Source organism: Delphinus delphis, chromosome 7, assembly GCF_949987515.2.
Source record: "Delphinus delphis chromosome 7, mDelDel1.2, whole genome shotgun sequence".
Classification (NCBI taxonomy): Eukaryota; Metazoa; Chordata; class Mammalia; order Artiodactyla; family Delphinidae; genus Delphinus; species Delphinus delphis.
The window spans coordinates 35945530-35963467 of NC_082689.1; the positions used below are offsets into that span (position 1 = coordinate 35945530).

Consider the following 17938-nt stretch of genomic DNA (forward strand, 5'->3'; position numbering starts at 1 on the left):
ACGCTGGCCATTCCCATAGAATTTTCTCCTGTGCTTGCGGCAGTGGAGGGGAAAGGCGGCACAACTTTCCCGTGTTCTCTAAGATGCAGCGCACGGCTGGGAGGGCCTCTTGGGTGACCGGACCTGAAATCCTGGGAGCCTGGTGATAGATGCTGGGCACAGGCCACGGCGGCCCAGCAGAGAGCCAGGATCCCACGCCCAGCACCCGGCACCCTGCGCCGGGGCAGTCGGGCCTAGGCCGTCCCGCGCGGGCATCAGGGAAGGAAGGTTGGCCAGAGTTGACAGCTAGCACGGCACAAACCTCGGTGTCGAGAGACAGAAATCAAGAAATGTCATTAAAAGTGCAGGCCATAAAATAAGGGAGAAGAAAGGCCCGACGAGAGATAGAGAGAAAAAGGGAGAACATGGAAATAAGAAAAAGCATATATACTTAAGCCCAGCGTATAAAGACCCGTTGATTTTTAAAATAACAAATCTCGGTGTGATTATGAAAGACAGACGACCTTTGACTAAATAACATATGAAAAAAATTGGGAGTGGGGGAGGATGGGGGGAAAAGTCTGAGTAGATTCCCGACAAAAACGTCAGTGAGAAGCAATCTGAGGTATAAAAATGTCCCCCAAAGTGAACTTTATGCTTTGAGCACTGGAGCAAACTATCATGTAATGCGTAAAAATGCGTTCGGGATCAAATTATTTTTTTAAAAAGTAATTAAAACCAATTCTTTTCTTGAGTGTGATTTTGTTTTAAAACTGTTTGGAAATAAGCCACTTGAGGAATATAAAACAAAACCAAACAAAACTTTTGAATCATCATAATTTATTTACTGTTTTAAAAAGTAGAATATCCTAGCAAAGGGTAAAAATATTATTTAAAATTTCTTATTGTCGAAATCAAACATGCTGGAAATAATCACTTACTTCAGTTGAAATAAGGTCAATACAAAAATTGTGTAGTAAAAAGCTTATGTAATTTGAAACAGAAAAGGCCTTCATTAGAGACAAAACTCAAGAGGAGAAAGAAAAAAAAAAAAAACCATACCGGGCATATATCACAAAAATCCCTAAAATTCTTCCTTTTTAAATCGAAAGAAATTTGTAAAATTTCTGAACACAAATCTCCAAACATTCAAAATACGTTTTTGGTAATAATTCATAGTATTTGACATTTTCTTCTACGTTAAATGCAATTTAAAATTTTTGAGTTCTTTTGCCCCAAATGATAGATTTGTTCATTACCAAAAATGATCAAGAGTAAACTCCAATTAAAAGAAAAATCAATGAATTAAAAAGAGTGCAGAATCTGAAAACAAACTAGCCACAATGTACATTTAATTGTACTTAACTGTAAACTTTATTTAAATCGCCCGTCTCAGGAGTTTAATAATTTAGAATCAATAGTTCCTTTCAAAACATAATAAAATATTTACACTTTATAAAATATTAACCGATTAACAATACGGCTGTGTTGTTTATAAGAGTGTAACTGAAGTCCCCATAATCATGCTGTTGACATAAGCCTGTGAGGTTAGCGAAGTGATCCTTCGCAAAATGTAAATGAAGATCTTCAGACAGTGGTGTTTATAAAATAGCTCATTAATGACTTAAGATTGAATCGCTCCAACCATTCGCATCATCAGATATAATAATAGTGACGAATCAGACAGGAAAGATCCTGGCTAAACCATTTGCATTTTTTTCCAGAAGTACTGAAGTCCTAATATCACCAATTCTTCTAAGTTCCTGGACATTGATCCGGAGGATTCTGCAGTTCAACACCAAGGTAAGGAAAGAAACAGCATTATTATCGTTGTTAAGGTATTAATAAGAAATGCGTCTTTTCCCCATTTTGAAAACGGGCTTAAACTTTTGACAGTGGTAGTAGTTGGCTTTTGCAACACCCTCTTCCCATTCCGACTTGATATTACAGATTTTTAAAAAAAGTTTGTCAATCGAACTTACAGTTTGTTTCTTTGCAGCCCCAAACCTTTTAGCTAGCACCACGAAGTTGGTTTGCTAGAGCCACTTTGTTCTCACAGACTCCGAATTGTGCGTTTTCTCTAACTCGTTCTTTTGGGGAGGTGGGAGGGGGATGAGGTTGTGGAGGGCACAGGGAAAAGCAAACGCAGCCTAAAACCCCCAGGCTGGCTCCCCGAAGCTTTGCTATCCATCTCGCTTCCTTTCTCCGCTTGTCTCCCACCGCCTCTCGGGTCGCCTAGCGCTCCTTTGGAACTTGGTGGGCGGCGACTGGGTGCGGGGTCCTTCGGATTCTGGGCTCTGAGACTTAGGCCGGGGGCAGGTTTCACTTCTGGGACCCTTTCTCTTCCAGAGTCTCCCCCGCCTCCTCCCCTGCTTTTGAGGGGAGGCCAGGTGCACGCCGCGCGCCGGTTCGTGCGGCGAGTGGACGGCGGCCTGGCCCCGGGTACACTGGGCTGACGCGGCTTCCCGCGGCGGGTGCACCCGACCGAGATTTCCATAATTGCCCCCCGAGCGCGTTTCCCGAGATCGAATTTAGTTTGGCCCTCTGGCGCCGCCGTAGAGTCAGCGCTTCTTAAGGGAGACCGGCGGCTCAGGCGACGAGATGGTTGGGAGTCCTCGGGGTCCCAGGGGTTAGGAGGGAGAACCAAGGTGTGCGGGAGCGACTAGAGATACCGCCAGCTCAGGAGGCTTCATTGGCCTCAAGACGGGCGGGGACGCATCCACATTTTCCCGCTTCAGGTCGGGACCGGGAGTGTCAGCAGGCGCCCCCGGGGTCTCGCGGGGGCCGCGGCTCCTTCCCACGTGCTTTCTTTAAGGAGGTTCCGCGTCCAAGAGGGATCTTAGGGACAAAAGCGCGGCCAGAGCCCGGTCTGCTCGGCTAGCGCCCGGGCCACCTTAAATGAGCACCGCGGCCGGAGCCGGGCTACGGGCGACCGCGGCCGCGGGAGTCGGCAAAAGTTTGTGGCTCAGTTACGCCTTCGCGGGACCTGCTGGGGACGCCCCCGCACGGCCTCCCCCGGGATGGGGAGGCCGGGTCCCCACCGCACAGCTCTGACCGCGCTCTCAGCCTAGGGCCCGAGCGGCTTGGGATCCCAGGAGTCCCAGCCCAGCAGCCAGCGGACAGGGAGCCCCGCCGCCCTCGCTGCCACCGCGTCACGGCCTGCAGGCTGCCCGGGCTGCGCCGCTCGAGATGTCGCCGGCGCTGCCAGCGCTCCAGGGACGTCATCCAGGGATGCTCCCCGCCCTGCGACCCTCCTGCAGCCCCCTTCCCTGTGCCACCCGCCGCCCGGCGGGCAGTGCTGGTGCTCCTGCCATTCGGGACACCCGGGTTATTGTTCTGGACCCACGGCAGCGCCAACTGTGAGGGAGAAGCGGCCTTCCTAGCGCGTGCGGCGGCGCGGCGGGCCCGGACGGCTGGCTCCGCACGGAGGGGGAGCTCGAAGGCACCGGGAAAAGTTGTTCGGAGGGGCGGAGGCGGTGCGTGGTGGGCGGAGGCGGTGGGTGGGGGAGGTGATAGCCCTCCTATCTCCAAAGTCGAAAGTACTCCGCGTAGTTAGCAGAACCCGGAGCCGAGGCAGCCGTGGTTGCCTCCTGCGCGTGGGTCTGTGCCTCCGCCGGGAGACGAGGCAACCACCGCCTACCTTGCCGCCGCCTCCGAGCCGGGACTAGTGCGCCTCAGGGCTGGGTGAGGCGGCCGCGCCCTGGACCCGCCGCGAGGAGGAGGAGGAGGACGAGACCCCGGGCCCCAGCTCCCGCCTGTACCCGGGCGCACCCACCCACCAGCCGCGGCCACCGCCTCGCGAGGCCCTCGGTTCCCTGCCATAGGTCCCCCGCCGCGCCGCGCGCGCGCGGTCCTCGCCACACCGCTCTCCCACCGCCGACTCTCTCCTTCCTTCTTCTCCCTCCTCCCTGCTTCCCACCCGCCCCTCTCCAGTCCCTCTGCCTCCTCTGCAGCTCCGCCGCTGTTCGGTCGCCGGCCTCACAGCGATTGATTGATTGATGTTTAATTTCCTGCCAGGCGGGGCCCCCTCCCCCCGCAACCTCCCCGGCCCTCCTCCCCGCCCCCCCACTCTCCTCCTTCAATGCGGTGGACCAGTCTGGCTCGGGTTTAGATCTTTTCCCCCCAACCCCCATCCCGAAATAACCCAGAGACTTCCCCTACCCCCACCCCAAATTATTATTTTGAAGGCGCTAGATCTGGGGACGGACAGGGGGAGGGGGAGAAATCGGAAACCGAGGACAACCCAAAAGGACTCACTTTGCCTGATGACTCAACGCAACTAATAATCATCTCCCTCTCACTGTGTCTCTCTCTGCGGCTTGTCAGTGAGTCCGGCTTCGGCTGCTGGCGGCGGCGGCCGAAAGGGGAGAGGCTGGAGGTGACAGCTTGGGCGGCCGCCGCTTTTCCTCCCGCGTGCGGTCCCAGGTCCCTGCGCCTTCTCGCTTCTCGGTGGCACCGGCCCTACGGCTCCGGCCGCGCCTCCTCGCGAGCTAGCCGCCCTGCGAAGCGGCAGCCCCGGCCCGCCTCCGCCGCCTCCCAGTTTTCAGCCCTTTCTCGCCAGAACGGGTCTCCTTCCCGAAGGTGTGAAAAGGCTTTTTCAGCCTCCTTCTCTCTTCTCCCCTCCTCTGTCGCCTCCTCCCGCGCTCGCTCGGGTGTTCCTTTGGAGGAGCCCTCCTTTCCCTCTTCTCCTCCTCCCTCTACTCCCCCCACCCCCCATCATCATCATCATAACAACCATCGCCGCACTAAGAAGACACCCTGACCCAGGACCCTAAACGTTTGGACCTGGGAAAGAGGAAAGGGAAAGGAGGAAAGAGAAAGGAAGACTAGGAGAACACTGCAAGGCAAATCACCAGAAACTTTCCACCCTGGATTCTCTACTTTTGCTCCATGGACAGAGCCCCAGCCAGCCAAGTTACAGACAGACTGTGAGCAGTAAGTACTCAGCGCGAAGGCGCCCGCGCCAGGCTCCGGAGTTCGGGGAAGCCCCGGGGTCCTGCTGAGTTCCCTCCCCGCAGCTCTCGCGCTGTTCGTTAGACAGCGCAGCCGAGGGAATCCGGGCGGAACCTTCGCCCTCAGCCCTGGCGCTCTGTCTCTACATCACTCGCATCTCTTCTCACCTCTCCTCTGCCACCCCCACCTTGTCTCCTTGAGCCGTGGCCACGCGGCTTCTCCCACGGCCAGAGCGCCCGCGAGGATTCCCAGCGCACTTTGTTGTGCCGGGTTCCTCCTGCTTCTTGGGGATGTCAGTGACAATGTGAGTGCCGTTTCATCAGGTGTTTCCTCCTCCGCCGCCGCCCCCAAAAAATCCGGGGGTGCCGAGATCTGCGGGTTCCGTGAGGAGCGCGCTGCCAGCCAGGCGACCCAGGAGAAAACTTTTTGGAGAGATTTTAAAATCGGGGTTGATGAAGGCTGCTCCCGCACCTAATAATTTAAATTCTTTTGCTTTTGTAATTTATGCGGAAGAGCTTTTTAAAAAAATCACTCAGGATCGGATGAAGATTAGAACTTTCCAAAATAATAACGATTGTAGACCCCGCTTGAGGTTATTTTGATGAATACCGCCAAGTGTTTGGGGATGCTTATTAATGTGGAATCAGGGTTGATTTTGTGCAGAGTGTGTGTGTGTCCCAGGACGTGCTCGGTAAAGGTAAAAAGCGGGGATTCAAGGGTCTTTTGGGCAGGCCTTTGCCTACTGCCCCGCGATTCAGAACGCATTCTTCTTGTGGTTAATTTGTTTTCATATGGACTTACGTACACCCGCACCCACTCCTTGAGTGAGTGAGATGTCTTCTTAGGAAGTTCACTCCTTCCGCAGCCCTGAGCCCCCGACAGCAAGGTCGGCGCACTGGAGAACGGGTTATGTCAACCCTGTCCCAATGAATGGATTACTTCTGGGCGCCCTGGGCGGACTTCGTGACCCAGAGCTAACTTCTGGGAGCAGCGACTGGGCAGAATCGCGGCACCCCAAGTTCTGGGTTTCCTTTGGGCCGCCCAGTGTAAGGTTGGGACCGGCTTCCCTGTTCGGGCCCCTCGGGCAGCGTGGGAGGAAGTTTGTGTGGCTTTGGTGCAGCGCTCTGCCACTGGCCTAAACGTCTATCACGTGTGTGAGCGGTTTTCCCTCTTTTTTTTCCCTCCCCCTTTCCCCCCCCCCGCCCCCTCCCTAGGTCCCTGTGCATTTTATTGCGACCTGCCGGTGGGAACTTTGTCTCCGAGTCGGAGCAGCATGGAGCGGCGGAGCGAGAGCCCGTGTCTGCGGGACAGCCCCGACCGGCGGAGCGGCAGCCCCGACGTCAAGGGTCCTCCCCCGGTGAAGGTGGCCCGGCTGGAGCAGAACGGCAGCCCCATGGGAGCCCGCGGGAGGCCCAACGGCGCCGTGGCCAAGGCCGTGGGAGGTAACAGCCCGGAGCAGGGAGGCGCGCGCAGCCCGCGGCCGGCCGGGTGATAAAGGCCCGGGTGTCAGGGTTCAGGTTGATTAGGCGATGTCGCGGTGTAGGATTACAGGAAGTGAATTCCAGGTTGCCAAATAATGCCCCCGTCGCCTCTCCTCTGCAACTGGTAGCTTCATCTCGAGTTAAAACAAGAAAGTGGTTTACCCGGAGGGTGGCATTTTTTGGGCACTTTGCCACTGTGTGCTGAGGTGTTGGCAGGTTTATGTCACAGCCAGCTAACTGTTTCTAGATTTTCCTAGAGAGCTTTTTAGTGATTTAACTCTTTTGCCTTGCCTCAGAGTATCTGTTGTAGGGATGAAGTTTAGGTGCGTTCGCTTTTATGGACTAATGTTTAATGTTCAGGTTAGTACAGGAGCAAGTGTTGGTGTTACTTTGTAGTTAGGACAGTGCTTCGAGACAAATGATTAACAACTGGGAATATTTCCAGCCACATTTCAAGTGGGAAATAAGGAATCACTATGAATCTGTCAGGCCCTTAGAGACTTTAATGCTACCGTTTTTTTAAAAATAAAGTTTAAAGTCATGCATTTGTAACTTTGTTATGAATTATAGCACAACAGGTAAAAATAGCATAGTAGTCTTATTGACTGCCTGATGTTTTTCTTTCCAAGAATTTAACATTACTTAAAATCTTTCGTAGTTTTTGCTATTTAAACAACCACTTTCTTTTAAAGTGGTTAGGGAAAGTAATTTTATAAACTAAAGATATGCAAGAAATTTAAACATTATTGAACTATTTTGAGGTTTATATGACATTTCCTTAGTTGTTTTTAAATGTAAGTGCACGGTTCTGCATGGCAGGCAGCTTTTTTGTGTTTGGCGTCAATTACTAGTTTAATCTTTTTTTTATTTTGCTTCTAAAGGTTTTTTCCCCCCTAATATTTTCAGTAGTAGTCTGTTTAATATAATTCTTATATTAGCCAGCCTGAAATGAAACAAAACCCTGGCAAAAGTTAGTGATAAATTCCCATGTTCTAAAGAGCCATAGTTGGTATTTCCAAGTAAAGCCTTAATTCAAAATATCCACTCCCTTTTAAAGACATTTTATAAACAGACAACAATTTATAAAAGAACACGTTTTTATTTTTACTTATTTTGCTATTACTATTTCTTCATGGTAGACATTCAAGAAGGTTTGCCTTAGTTCCTTACATTAAGGAACTAATGTAAGGAGAAGCACTCATTCTCTCAGTTTTAGAAGCTTTAACTAAATTATTTGACCACAGATTGTGACTTATGTATCTTTCATTTTAGGGACTTGAAGATATACTTTAATGAAGCAAAAGAAAACTTGATAGTTTTGTGACTCACTTTTTAGAAATAGTGTTTATTAATGTGTTGTCTTGAGATTGAAGCAATAACTTCGGACTTTTCGGATCATTTTTTAGTATATGCATATAAGAAAGAAAAATATATGGTGAATGTGGTGGGACCCAATGTGAGATGGTTATGATAAGTGCTGGTAATGTTGGATTGAAAAACTTTTGGAAATCCTTGGAGAGGATGTGTTCTCAAAGTGGCCTTATGCATTAAAGAAAAAAACCTGGACTGAAATTTTGGTTTCTTTCTAAGCTCACTAAGTTGAAAGAAGTCTCTAAACATTTTAGAATGTAATGGTTACCAATCGTGCTTCCCTACAAAAAGTTTTTTTTCCCCCTATATCTTACTGAAGGAAACTGCCTGATTTTGTTGACCTAGGGATACCCTCAGTGTAAAATAGTGGTTACTTTTCATATTTTCTGAGACTATAATTCACATTTGGCCACTTACCATAAATTTGATATAGACAAATATTATTAAGTCTTGGTGAGGAATAATAAATTTGTTTCGACAAGCTCGTATAGTCACTTTTTTCTGAGCTTTAACTTAATTTAGTAATATCAAAGGTCTTAGCTGCTTCCCAAACTGAAAATAAAGATGACATTATTTTGTCTCAGTAAGTACCATTTATGATACCTAACAGTAAAGCGGTTACAATAGTTTACCTATGGTGGATTTTTTAAGATTTTTTTATAAGAAAGATTTTACTCGATAGAACTTAATAGATTGTTTGGAAAGATTTTAATTTAGAAAGCTTTCAAATATAACAACTTAGAACGTAAAATTTCAATAGTACAAAGTTTTCTTATGAATGTTAATGATTATTTTGTGGGTTTAAGTTTATATAGTTTCCAAATGTACATTGAGATGTTAATAATTTTATTTCATTATGACTTTTAATCATGTACATAGACTGGAGAAAAGCAAAGCCTTTTTAAAAATGCACATTCTAAATTTTAAAAATGTTTAAAATATATTTCTATTTAGCGGTTCTTTTATAATTGAAATAAGTTTTTTTTTAGAACATAGAGTAAATATAAAATAGATTATATTTCTATCACCCTACCTCCTTTTGTTTAAATTTTCTTTATGAAGCAATATAATAAGTATAGAAAACTACAAAAATATTTGTAGCTCTGCGTCATTTATTACCATTTTCAGATATATTGCGGTCTTGTCAATGTTGTAAAGATGGCTATAATCATATATATTTTAAAAATAGAGCTCAGAATTTGGGAGGATGTATTTGTCAATCTTCAGTGATTCTCTTTTTAAATGCTTTCCCCCTAAAAATAGGGGAAATCATTAAGTTAATTGGTTGCTCAATAAAATGTCAGTTTATCTTACTGCTTCTGATAAATAGGTGAATAAATGCTTCTGAATGCATTGGTTGCCCTAATAAATTCTGTTGCTGTTATTCTACCTTTTTTAGGGAGAGCGAGAGTTTGCTATGTTTCTGATGAGAACTAAAAAAAAAAGAGAGAGACATAATTTTAGTGTCTGGATTTGACTAGATGAGGTGGTAGAAACACTGTCACAGTCTTCAGGGTTCTGTTTTAATAGGGGACTTAAGAGTGTGTTGTTTACAATGTGGTTAGCTTTAGAAGACTATTAGAAAGTAGATCAATTTTGTTTTGTATTTCTAACACTTTGTAGGCTATATTTGCTCTTATCTAAGCAGTGCGTTTTAAAGCATGTATGTAATAAAATATAAGTGCTCATATGTGTATGACAGTCAGCTTTTATAGAAGGTCCTGGAAAAAAAAAAAGGCTAATATCTCTTTAAAAAACATATGAAGGCTGGGAGAGAGTTTAGAGCAAGCAAGAGCACCATGGTGTTGACAGCTTTATATCCCTGCTGGGTAACATTCACTTACTAGAATTGGCGTCCTCTCTCAGCTAGTAATTCACTCCATAAGGATTTTGAAAAAGGATGATTAATGGTGGGGAAATTTATATTTGTGAAATTGTTGATTAAAACTTACAGATCTATTTGAAGATTTAGAAAAAGAAAAGATTATTAAGGATGATGAATATAAGAATCAGATGATCCTTTTACCACCATTAGCATAAGTACCTAAAATGTTCTGCTGTATGTAATGCTTCAGCCACACAACCTACAGCATAAAATGAAAGTGATGCCAATCAAGTTTCCAGAGGAAGCAAGGCATTCTGCTTTCCTCCTGGACTGCTGAAAGGCGCTGGCCAGTTGTGCTTTAATAGCAATAAATTACTGTGCTTCATTCATTGTTAACACAAGCATTTTCATTTTTTAATGTTTGGCTTAAAGAAGAACTTTTCAGACAGCTTTATTTAAACTGAATGAACAGCGCTTGAGTATACCAGATGGTGTATTTGCTGATAGGAGGCATTAAACATCAGAAATCTTTTTGATATTTTTCATTTTCTTATGAATTTTGATGACTTTTTTTTGTGTTAAATCTTCTAGAGTTCAAGGAAAGATGTTTAAACACTGAGAATATCTTGATTTTTTTGAAAAAAAATAGCTTTTTGGGGAAAAATTAGTTTTTAAAATAACTTTAATTTTGTTGAAGAATTGTCTGTTGAAGTTATCTTGTAACTCTTTGACCCGAAGTAAACCTATTCTTCTTGCTACCAGGCAGCCCTTTCAAGAACATAACTGTCTTGTTGCAAGGGGAAAAAAAATCATTATGCAATACACACTGATGTACTCAAATAGGGAAGCAAATGTGATCATGATTGTTGCGCAGGGCCTCATTTAGAGCTGAACACTGTCTACAACAACAGTTAGTAATTGTCTGCATGTGGAACATTTCCTTTTAGATAAGAGTAAAAGAAATGCAGTTCAGGTCAGGTGTAGTCACCATATGAGCAGTTGTAGAGAGATATTTTACTTTTTGAAAGGAGGGCAGATATGAAAGAGTATAGATATTGACCTATTGAAATGTATAAAATATTTAAAAATTTGAAACGTATTGTCAACATAGGCAAAATGGAGAAAACTCATTAAATTCATTTTAACCTAGGATGTTATACCATTATGCTTGTAGGGAAGACTCGTTATTACTTTAAAAGTGAAAAGGTTGTATTTCGGTCTTGTACTCCACTTTTTTTTTTTTTTTTTAAGGGTTTAAGATCTTTTAAATAGAATGAACTTAGGCTTTGGGGTCATCCAACAATCTAGCATGTCCTCTGTAGTTTTGCTGAGGTAGAAAAATAGCCCTCTCTAAAGTGTTTTCAGTCCTTGGCCTGTTATTAAAATAAAGATATACTTGGTTAAAAAAATATATGCAATGGAACATACACATTAAACAGAACATAGGGTATCCGCCCCTCAAAGTCTTGAGCATAATTTGATGTTTTGAGTAATTTTGGAAGCCTTATATTCCATCAGTAGAAACCCCACTGACCATTATATATTCAAGATCATCTGCAGTGAAATGTGTGTGTGTGTGTGTGAGTGTGTGTGTGTGTTAGAACTACATAGATGTCCCTTAAGGCGTCTGTTTTCTAACCACTGCAGACAATAAGCAGTATCCTCTTTTTTCAGGGGGTTGTGACTAAGAGTATCAGTCTGTACATATTAGGTATCCTGTGTTAATTCTTTTCTCCTTGTGTGAATGTGTGTATATATTTTGCCTATCTATCTCTGTAGGGAGGGAAACAGACTAATCATAATTTATTAGATATCTAAGAATGTTAATTTTGAGTTATTTTAAGAATATGGAAATCAGTTTTATTCCAGGCAAGACATGGTAATTATTTGGTGTATCTGACAAGGCGTATCTGGTAAGCAGTCAAATTTGGTGGTGCTACTTTGATAATTTAAAACTCTTTTTTAAGATTCAACGTGGAGACAGTTTATATGATATATAAAAAAGACAAATTGACAGAGTTAGATGAATTTCAAATTGCATTATTTTCTTTTGTCTTTTTAGAGTTTTTAGGTTTCTTTTTTTTTTGACTGAAAATAAGGTAGAAAACTTTATGTTTCCAGTATAGAGCAAAATGACAATTTCTCATCATTAAAAAAGTTTTTTATAACTAGTAATCTCACATTAGGTACCAAAAACATGTACATAGTTTATTTCATTTCAAGAAGCCAAACTTTATCTTACATAGCATGTAAGTAAAGTTATTTATACTCTCTTACCTAATAAGTAGGCTTTTTTTTTTTAACCTATGTAACTAATGTGTGGTAACATAGTTTTACTATCTCCCTTACATGAATGCTGAGATACAATGGCATTTTGGAACATATTTAAGGATGGAGCATTTGACAAAAGTTGTATGTGTAACAGTTTGTCAGTAGAAAGTGACAAGTGGGAAATGACAAATGAAATGTTGGCATCATCACTCTTTATTTTGATAAAAATGTCTCAATTTGCAGTGATATAATACTGTTTCATTTTATTTCATGAGTTGTGTGAGATGCATAAGGGGAATTTAGATTTTGTGAACGGAAAATTAGCAGCCTAAACTCTCTTTTCTGAAGCTTTGGCAGCAAGTTCCCCCTCCCCCCCAACTCCCCAAGAATAAGAACAGCAGTGAAATGTTGGATCTAACTCACACATTTTAACTCATTACTTTTTGGAAAAAAAGAAAGAAAGGAAGAAAGGAAGGAAGGAAGCAGGGAAGGAAGGAAGGAAGGGACAGGGAGAGGGAGAGAGAGAAAAGAAAGAAAGAAAAGAACTGAAAATGGTTTCAAGTAGGAGACATTTATGCTTAGCTCAAAAAATGAAGAAGAGAGTTTGCCTTTTGTTTTCTTTATCGGGATTTAAAAATGAGTGATTTCCTTCTGCTGACTTTGTATTGGGCCTTTCTCACTTCCAATTACCACTGCTCTCCATCCTTAATTTAGGGTGTCAATGTGGAGAGCCGTGAATTCCTTTTATTTTAAGGTGCAACAGAGGTTTGGAAATGTCTATGCGTTAAAAATTGATTTTTATATACAAAGCATTCATCATCCTACTACTTACGGATAATGTGATAGATATTTCAAAGTCAAAGTAGACTGCCCTGTGTGGAATTGGGGTATGAGTTAAAACAAAAGCCAGTTGAGAACTTACAGATTTCCAAAAAAGTACAGATGTGGCCTCTATAGGGTGCGATTTTCTTTATTTTCTGAAGTCAGTGAGCAACCAAACATTTATTTTCTTCTTTTACATGAAACAAGCCCCACAAGGACTTCATGCTATACAGTGTTTATGTAAAAATGCTCTATGGTGGAGTTTTCAAAATCATGGCACTCCATCTATACATATAATTTTTTTTGCTTTCAATTAACAGAATTGTTTTGCTGTTTAATAGCAAGTGATTTAAAAATTGTGGTAAAATCAGTATAATTACGAGGCAGTGAAAGGGTGCATCAAAAATTGTCTTCTACAACTTGTCTTTGGCTTCTCATTTGCAAAGTTTTACTTATTCCAGATTTTTTATTAACCAGGTAAAAATGACCTAAAATGGAGTGAATGTGCCATAGATATACAGTTATGGCAGTTGGGCTTATCGTGTGTATTTTTTCCATTTTTAATTGATGTGTATACCTTTAAAAAATTTTTAAATAAACTAGTGAATATTATAGTTATTAGTTTGACAAATGCTTAAAATGAAGAAAAATCCTTAATAGAAATTTCAAGAATTTGAACCTTGCAAGAAAGTTATGAGCAAATTATGGCAGTCTTATATTGTACTAAGAATATTATTTGTGCTTATGACACATTAGGGTAGTAAAACTCTCTGGGGGATGTATATTTCAATTTTAATTGCTCCCAGTATTATTACTGTTGGTTAGTGGGTGAGGCGGATTAGGTTCTGCCCTTAACTAGTTGCCTTATCATTGGAATGGAGTTCTACCTTAGCACAGTGGGCTGTTAAACTATAGCATAACGTAACAAAAAAGATTAAAAAGTTAAGGGGAAACCCTTCAAGCTACCGTATATGAAAAGGGGTGCATTTCACACCAGAGTAAATGTTTGGTGTCTACTGATGGTTGCACAGTTATTGAAATGTGCACAGCAGCTCAGTGACTTTCTTTGTTTTGTTGAAGACTTGCACAGATATGAACAAATTAATAGAGACTCTAGTTAGAGAAAATGTTTTCCAAAGCACTAAGATCTGACAGAGGTGATTTTCACTTTTCGTAGAAACAATTTTAATTTCATAATGTTAAGGAAAGATGTCTTTTATTTCTTTTAAAAATATTTTTTACTTTAAAAAAAATTTGGCTAGAAAGCAAGTGTATCCATTCTTTTATAACTGACTAAGATTGATTTTCAAATTTCCTGATTATTCCCCACATTAAAATTGCATGTTTTTCTTGCGTTGGTTCCAATTATTTATATATACATATAAGAAAAGCAAAAATTGATCGCTTGTAAGGAAAACGCATTCATATCAAAACTCTTCAAATAGCAATGTTTTCAAAACATTATTATTATTTCTTTTTGGTTAACAGAACAAGAGCTTTCTTTAGTCATAACCCGAAGATGCTAACAGAGCGGCATGATAAATGTCTCTTTAAGTGTCGTAGTAAAAGAAAATGACATGCCTTCTGAGGCAGTGGAGAGTTTATGTTGTTTCGGACCCATTTCCCAAGCAGTGATCGAAGACAGATTACAATAACAATTATACAGTCAGAAGATGCAATATCCATTTCTGCTTTAATTGAGTGAAAGAATAATAAAAACATCATTAAGAAAAATGAGGGGGACCTGTCACACAACGTACAAATTTTTAGTCTTGAAGAAGATGCAGAATAACTCAAGTACTTTTCACTTACTTTGCTGTATTTATTAGCTAAAATCTGTTTTGGGGAGAGACCATTTGGTTCTTGCTCCTCCCTGGGAAGTTCAGAGAGGAGCCCCCGGGAGGTAGTTGCTCAGGAGCCATGAGAAGTGCTCACTGATTTGTCTTCATACACAGTTTACGATGGGAAATCAGTTTCTTATATCCCACCTGAGGTGTAACTACCTTCTCTCTCTCTCTCTCCCTCCCTCCCTCCCTCCCTCCCTCCCTCTCTCCCTCCGTCTCTCTCTCTCTCTCTCTCTCTCTTTCTTTCTCTTTTTCATCTATGTAAATGGAAGTAAAAAGTAATGAATGTTCCTCTTGTTACAAAGTCCTGCAAAGTAAGGGTTAGGTGTGGTCCCTGGATCTGCTGTTCTTCCTCCCCTGGCTGAAGGGGAGGGAGAAAGTTGAAGGTGAATAATGAGCACCCTTATTTTTTCTGGGTTCATGTGGGGTGTTGGGGACCCCGAGTTTCTACATGGACCCATCACCTGACATTCATGTAGGTGACATAGACTGTCACCTGAGATGCACAGGATCTGGCCTCCATCTGCAATCATTGGAGCCATTGAATCGATAATCCTTCACAATGCTGAAGCCTCCAGCCCTCATTACCCAGAGTAGAGCTTTCAGCAACTTGGAGCGAGCTGGCTGGCAGCCGCTGAAATCAGTGGCTAGCGTTCTTTCACCCTAGGCTGTATTTCTTACTCTATTCATAGAATTGCGTGTGCCTGGAAACTTGGGTGATGACAGTGGAGTTAGCCCAGACAGTGGAGTTAACCCCTGCTCGTTGTGGGGATACTGAAACCGCAAATGGTGTTGGCCATCAAAGCAGCTGGAGCCCGAGGTTGGACTTAGTGGACAGAGATAGAGGAGACTGTGTCTTTGGTCTGTAGCTAAGAGTTTTCTTGGGTTCAATATTTAAAAACCTTCCTGAAAGCAAAATGAAAGGAATAAGACAGGCAGTAAACCCTTCCTGGTGGAGTTCTCATGATCCCGGAATTGTCCCAAGCATAATCCCTTTCAGACTGGAATTTATGTCATACAGCTCAAAAGGCTTTTTTTTTTTTTTTTTTTAAATTCAGTTTAGAGAGTCTAGTTAATAGTGCCTTCATTAAAATACTGTTGTCAGCAAAAGGTTTTTCAGTTTTAACATTTACATAACCTAACATCATCGACTAATGCCACGAGCTTTAAGGGTCTATTAGTGGTTCCGTTTTTTTTCTGGGCTTTATAATTTAAACCTAAACATTAATTCTGGGAGGAACTTGGCATAATGTCTTTTTGCCTTGGAGAGAATTTTTGTTGTACAATCAAAAAAAAAACCTATATATTTTTTTTCATACAGTCACCTTCTCCATGTCTCCCCTCCCCTAAGTAAATAGCAGTTAAATAGTCAAGGTTTTAAAAGGGCTTATTTAAATCAAAAAAAGAAGTGATTAATTTAGGTGAATTTAACAATTTTCCATTAGTTCATATTGCAAACTAGTGCTTTTGATATTAACAAAAAAGATCTGTGAGGCTGCTAATGCAATGAAAGTATTTTTCCTCTCTCTCATACTAAAGTCACGTGGCAAATTTTTTTTAATAAAATTATATTTGAGAACCCTTGAAACTTACAAATCAGTTACCTGTCTTATTTATTAGAAGCTGAGAGACGTAAAAAATTCTTTATGTCACCTGAAATTATAGCATTGACTAGGAGGAAAGAAGTTGGGATCTCAGTATTAAGTAATAAAGGGACTAAATTCCCCAGTATTAGTTATTTTGGAAAACATACTTAAACTAGGATTCTTAAAATGATCTTTTAAATATATGATATTAATACTATGTTAAAGTTGAGTTATTATAGGAATCTGGTTACAAGGTAATTGTGAAATTAAGAAACAATTGAGGAAACCCTGTGATGATCAGTTGCCATGATCTGCAAACCAGAAAGTGTTCAGAACCCTAGGAAGAATGCATGCCTGGAAATCGCTCATGGAGGAGAGTGAGGCTAAGTCAGGGTTCTCCTGAAGCTTTGCCGGCTTTCAGCTTACCAGGCTCCATTTAGACAAGATTTTGTCCTGTATGTAGGTTTGGCAGATGTGGTATTAGGTGACCAAATACCCTTCATTATTGAGGAGCGGTATTATAAGAGGAGCAAATTGTTCACTGAAAGGGAAGTTATTACACATTTAAGACCCAAGGAAAGACATTTTACAAGGGTAAACCAGGTGATTCTGATTTTTTTTTTCCTTCTCAAATGGATCTCCAGGTAATATGCAGCACGACTCACTCTGTTTACAGGTCCATTCATATAGTAAGCTCGAGCCTTCAGCACGTTTTTACAGGTAACTTATAACCAAACCCCACCGCCCCCCAAACTAGAGCTTACTATTGAAAGCCTGCCAGTGCCGTCACAAACGGTCATTAGTTCCCAAGAGACTTGGAGGAAAAAAGAACTGGAGGAGAATGCCATGACTTCAGTAAGAACCATTTTGCTGCATGTGTATATTTTTGCTGCCATGGCAAAACTGTCTGGGGGCTGACCTTCATATTCAGAACTGATACCACACACTCTCCCATGGAAATGTATAGAATTCCAATTAGCACAGGGTCAGAGTATAAATGTACCTCTTTTCACACTGTTCCAAGTGGTTAGTGGAAGACAAGCTGCAAAGTAATTCCCTTAGTCCCCCAATAAAAAGATTTATAGCAAGATAATTCTCGGCCCCATAATGGGAGTGTTGTAGGTTTGCGTTTGATATTTATAAGACTGAAATACAGTCCATGTGCCCAAACTAAGCATTTATTGTAAACAAGTTAACTGCCGAGAGGTTATATTCTGTCCAACATAATTATATTGAAGATTGATGTATAGCTTGAAAGCAGGTTTGAGGGAGACAGTTCTTTTTAACCAAGGAAGGCTTCTGAGACGCAGCTCTTTTCTTCCTTTGATGTGAGTCAGTGAAGTCGTCTTTCTCACAGCCAGCCTCTCATGTATATAATAAACACAGGCTTGCTCTCTGAAAACATATCTGTTTGTCATCCTACTTCTATTAACAAAATAAAGAAATGAACCTATATTCACTGAAGCTGTTAGGTATAGTTTCTTTTGTCATCTTTACCTGGACCTGGGCAGTGATGGTGCTAAGATAACATAGTTGCTGTCAGTATGGCAGGCAGGTGAGTTCACACACAAGCCTAAACCTACATCTCCGAGTTAACCTCCAAAAGAACCCCTTTCTCCTTTCATGCAAATTTTGAAAAAGAGCCTTTGCCTTGTCTTTCTGTTATCTTGTGTTGAGCTTGTGAGATGAGAACTATTTTTGAAATTGTGGCCTCCCGGGATGGGGAGAAACTATACTAATACGCTTCATTTTATGGCTCAGAAATTATTCTAGAGTTAAAGAACTTGTGAATCCAGGGAATCTAGG

The 17938-nt window shown here is 42.3% G+C and overlaps 1 protein-coding gene across 1 annotated transcript in view; it reads left to right on the forward strand.

Moving 5' to 3' along the window:
- The first annotated feature begins 1732 nt into the window (after positions 1–1732).
- Positions 1733–17938, forward strand: part of SATB2 (SATB homeobox 2) — a 193134-nt gene continuing 176928 nt past the window's right edge. Inside the window, exons 1-2 of the mRNA XM_060016358.1 lie at positions 1733–1782; positions 6147–6374. Of these exons, the coding sequence (XP_059872341.1) occupies positions 6206–6374 (169 nt within the window). The 5' untranslated portion in view covers positions 1733–1782; positions 6147–6205. The remainder of the gene's footprint in view (positions 1783–6146; positions 6375–17938) is intronic.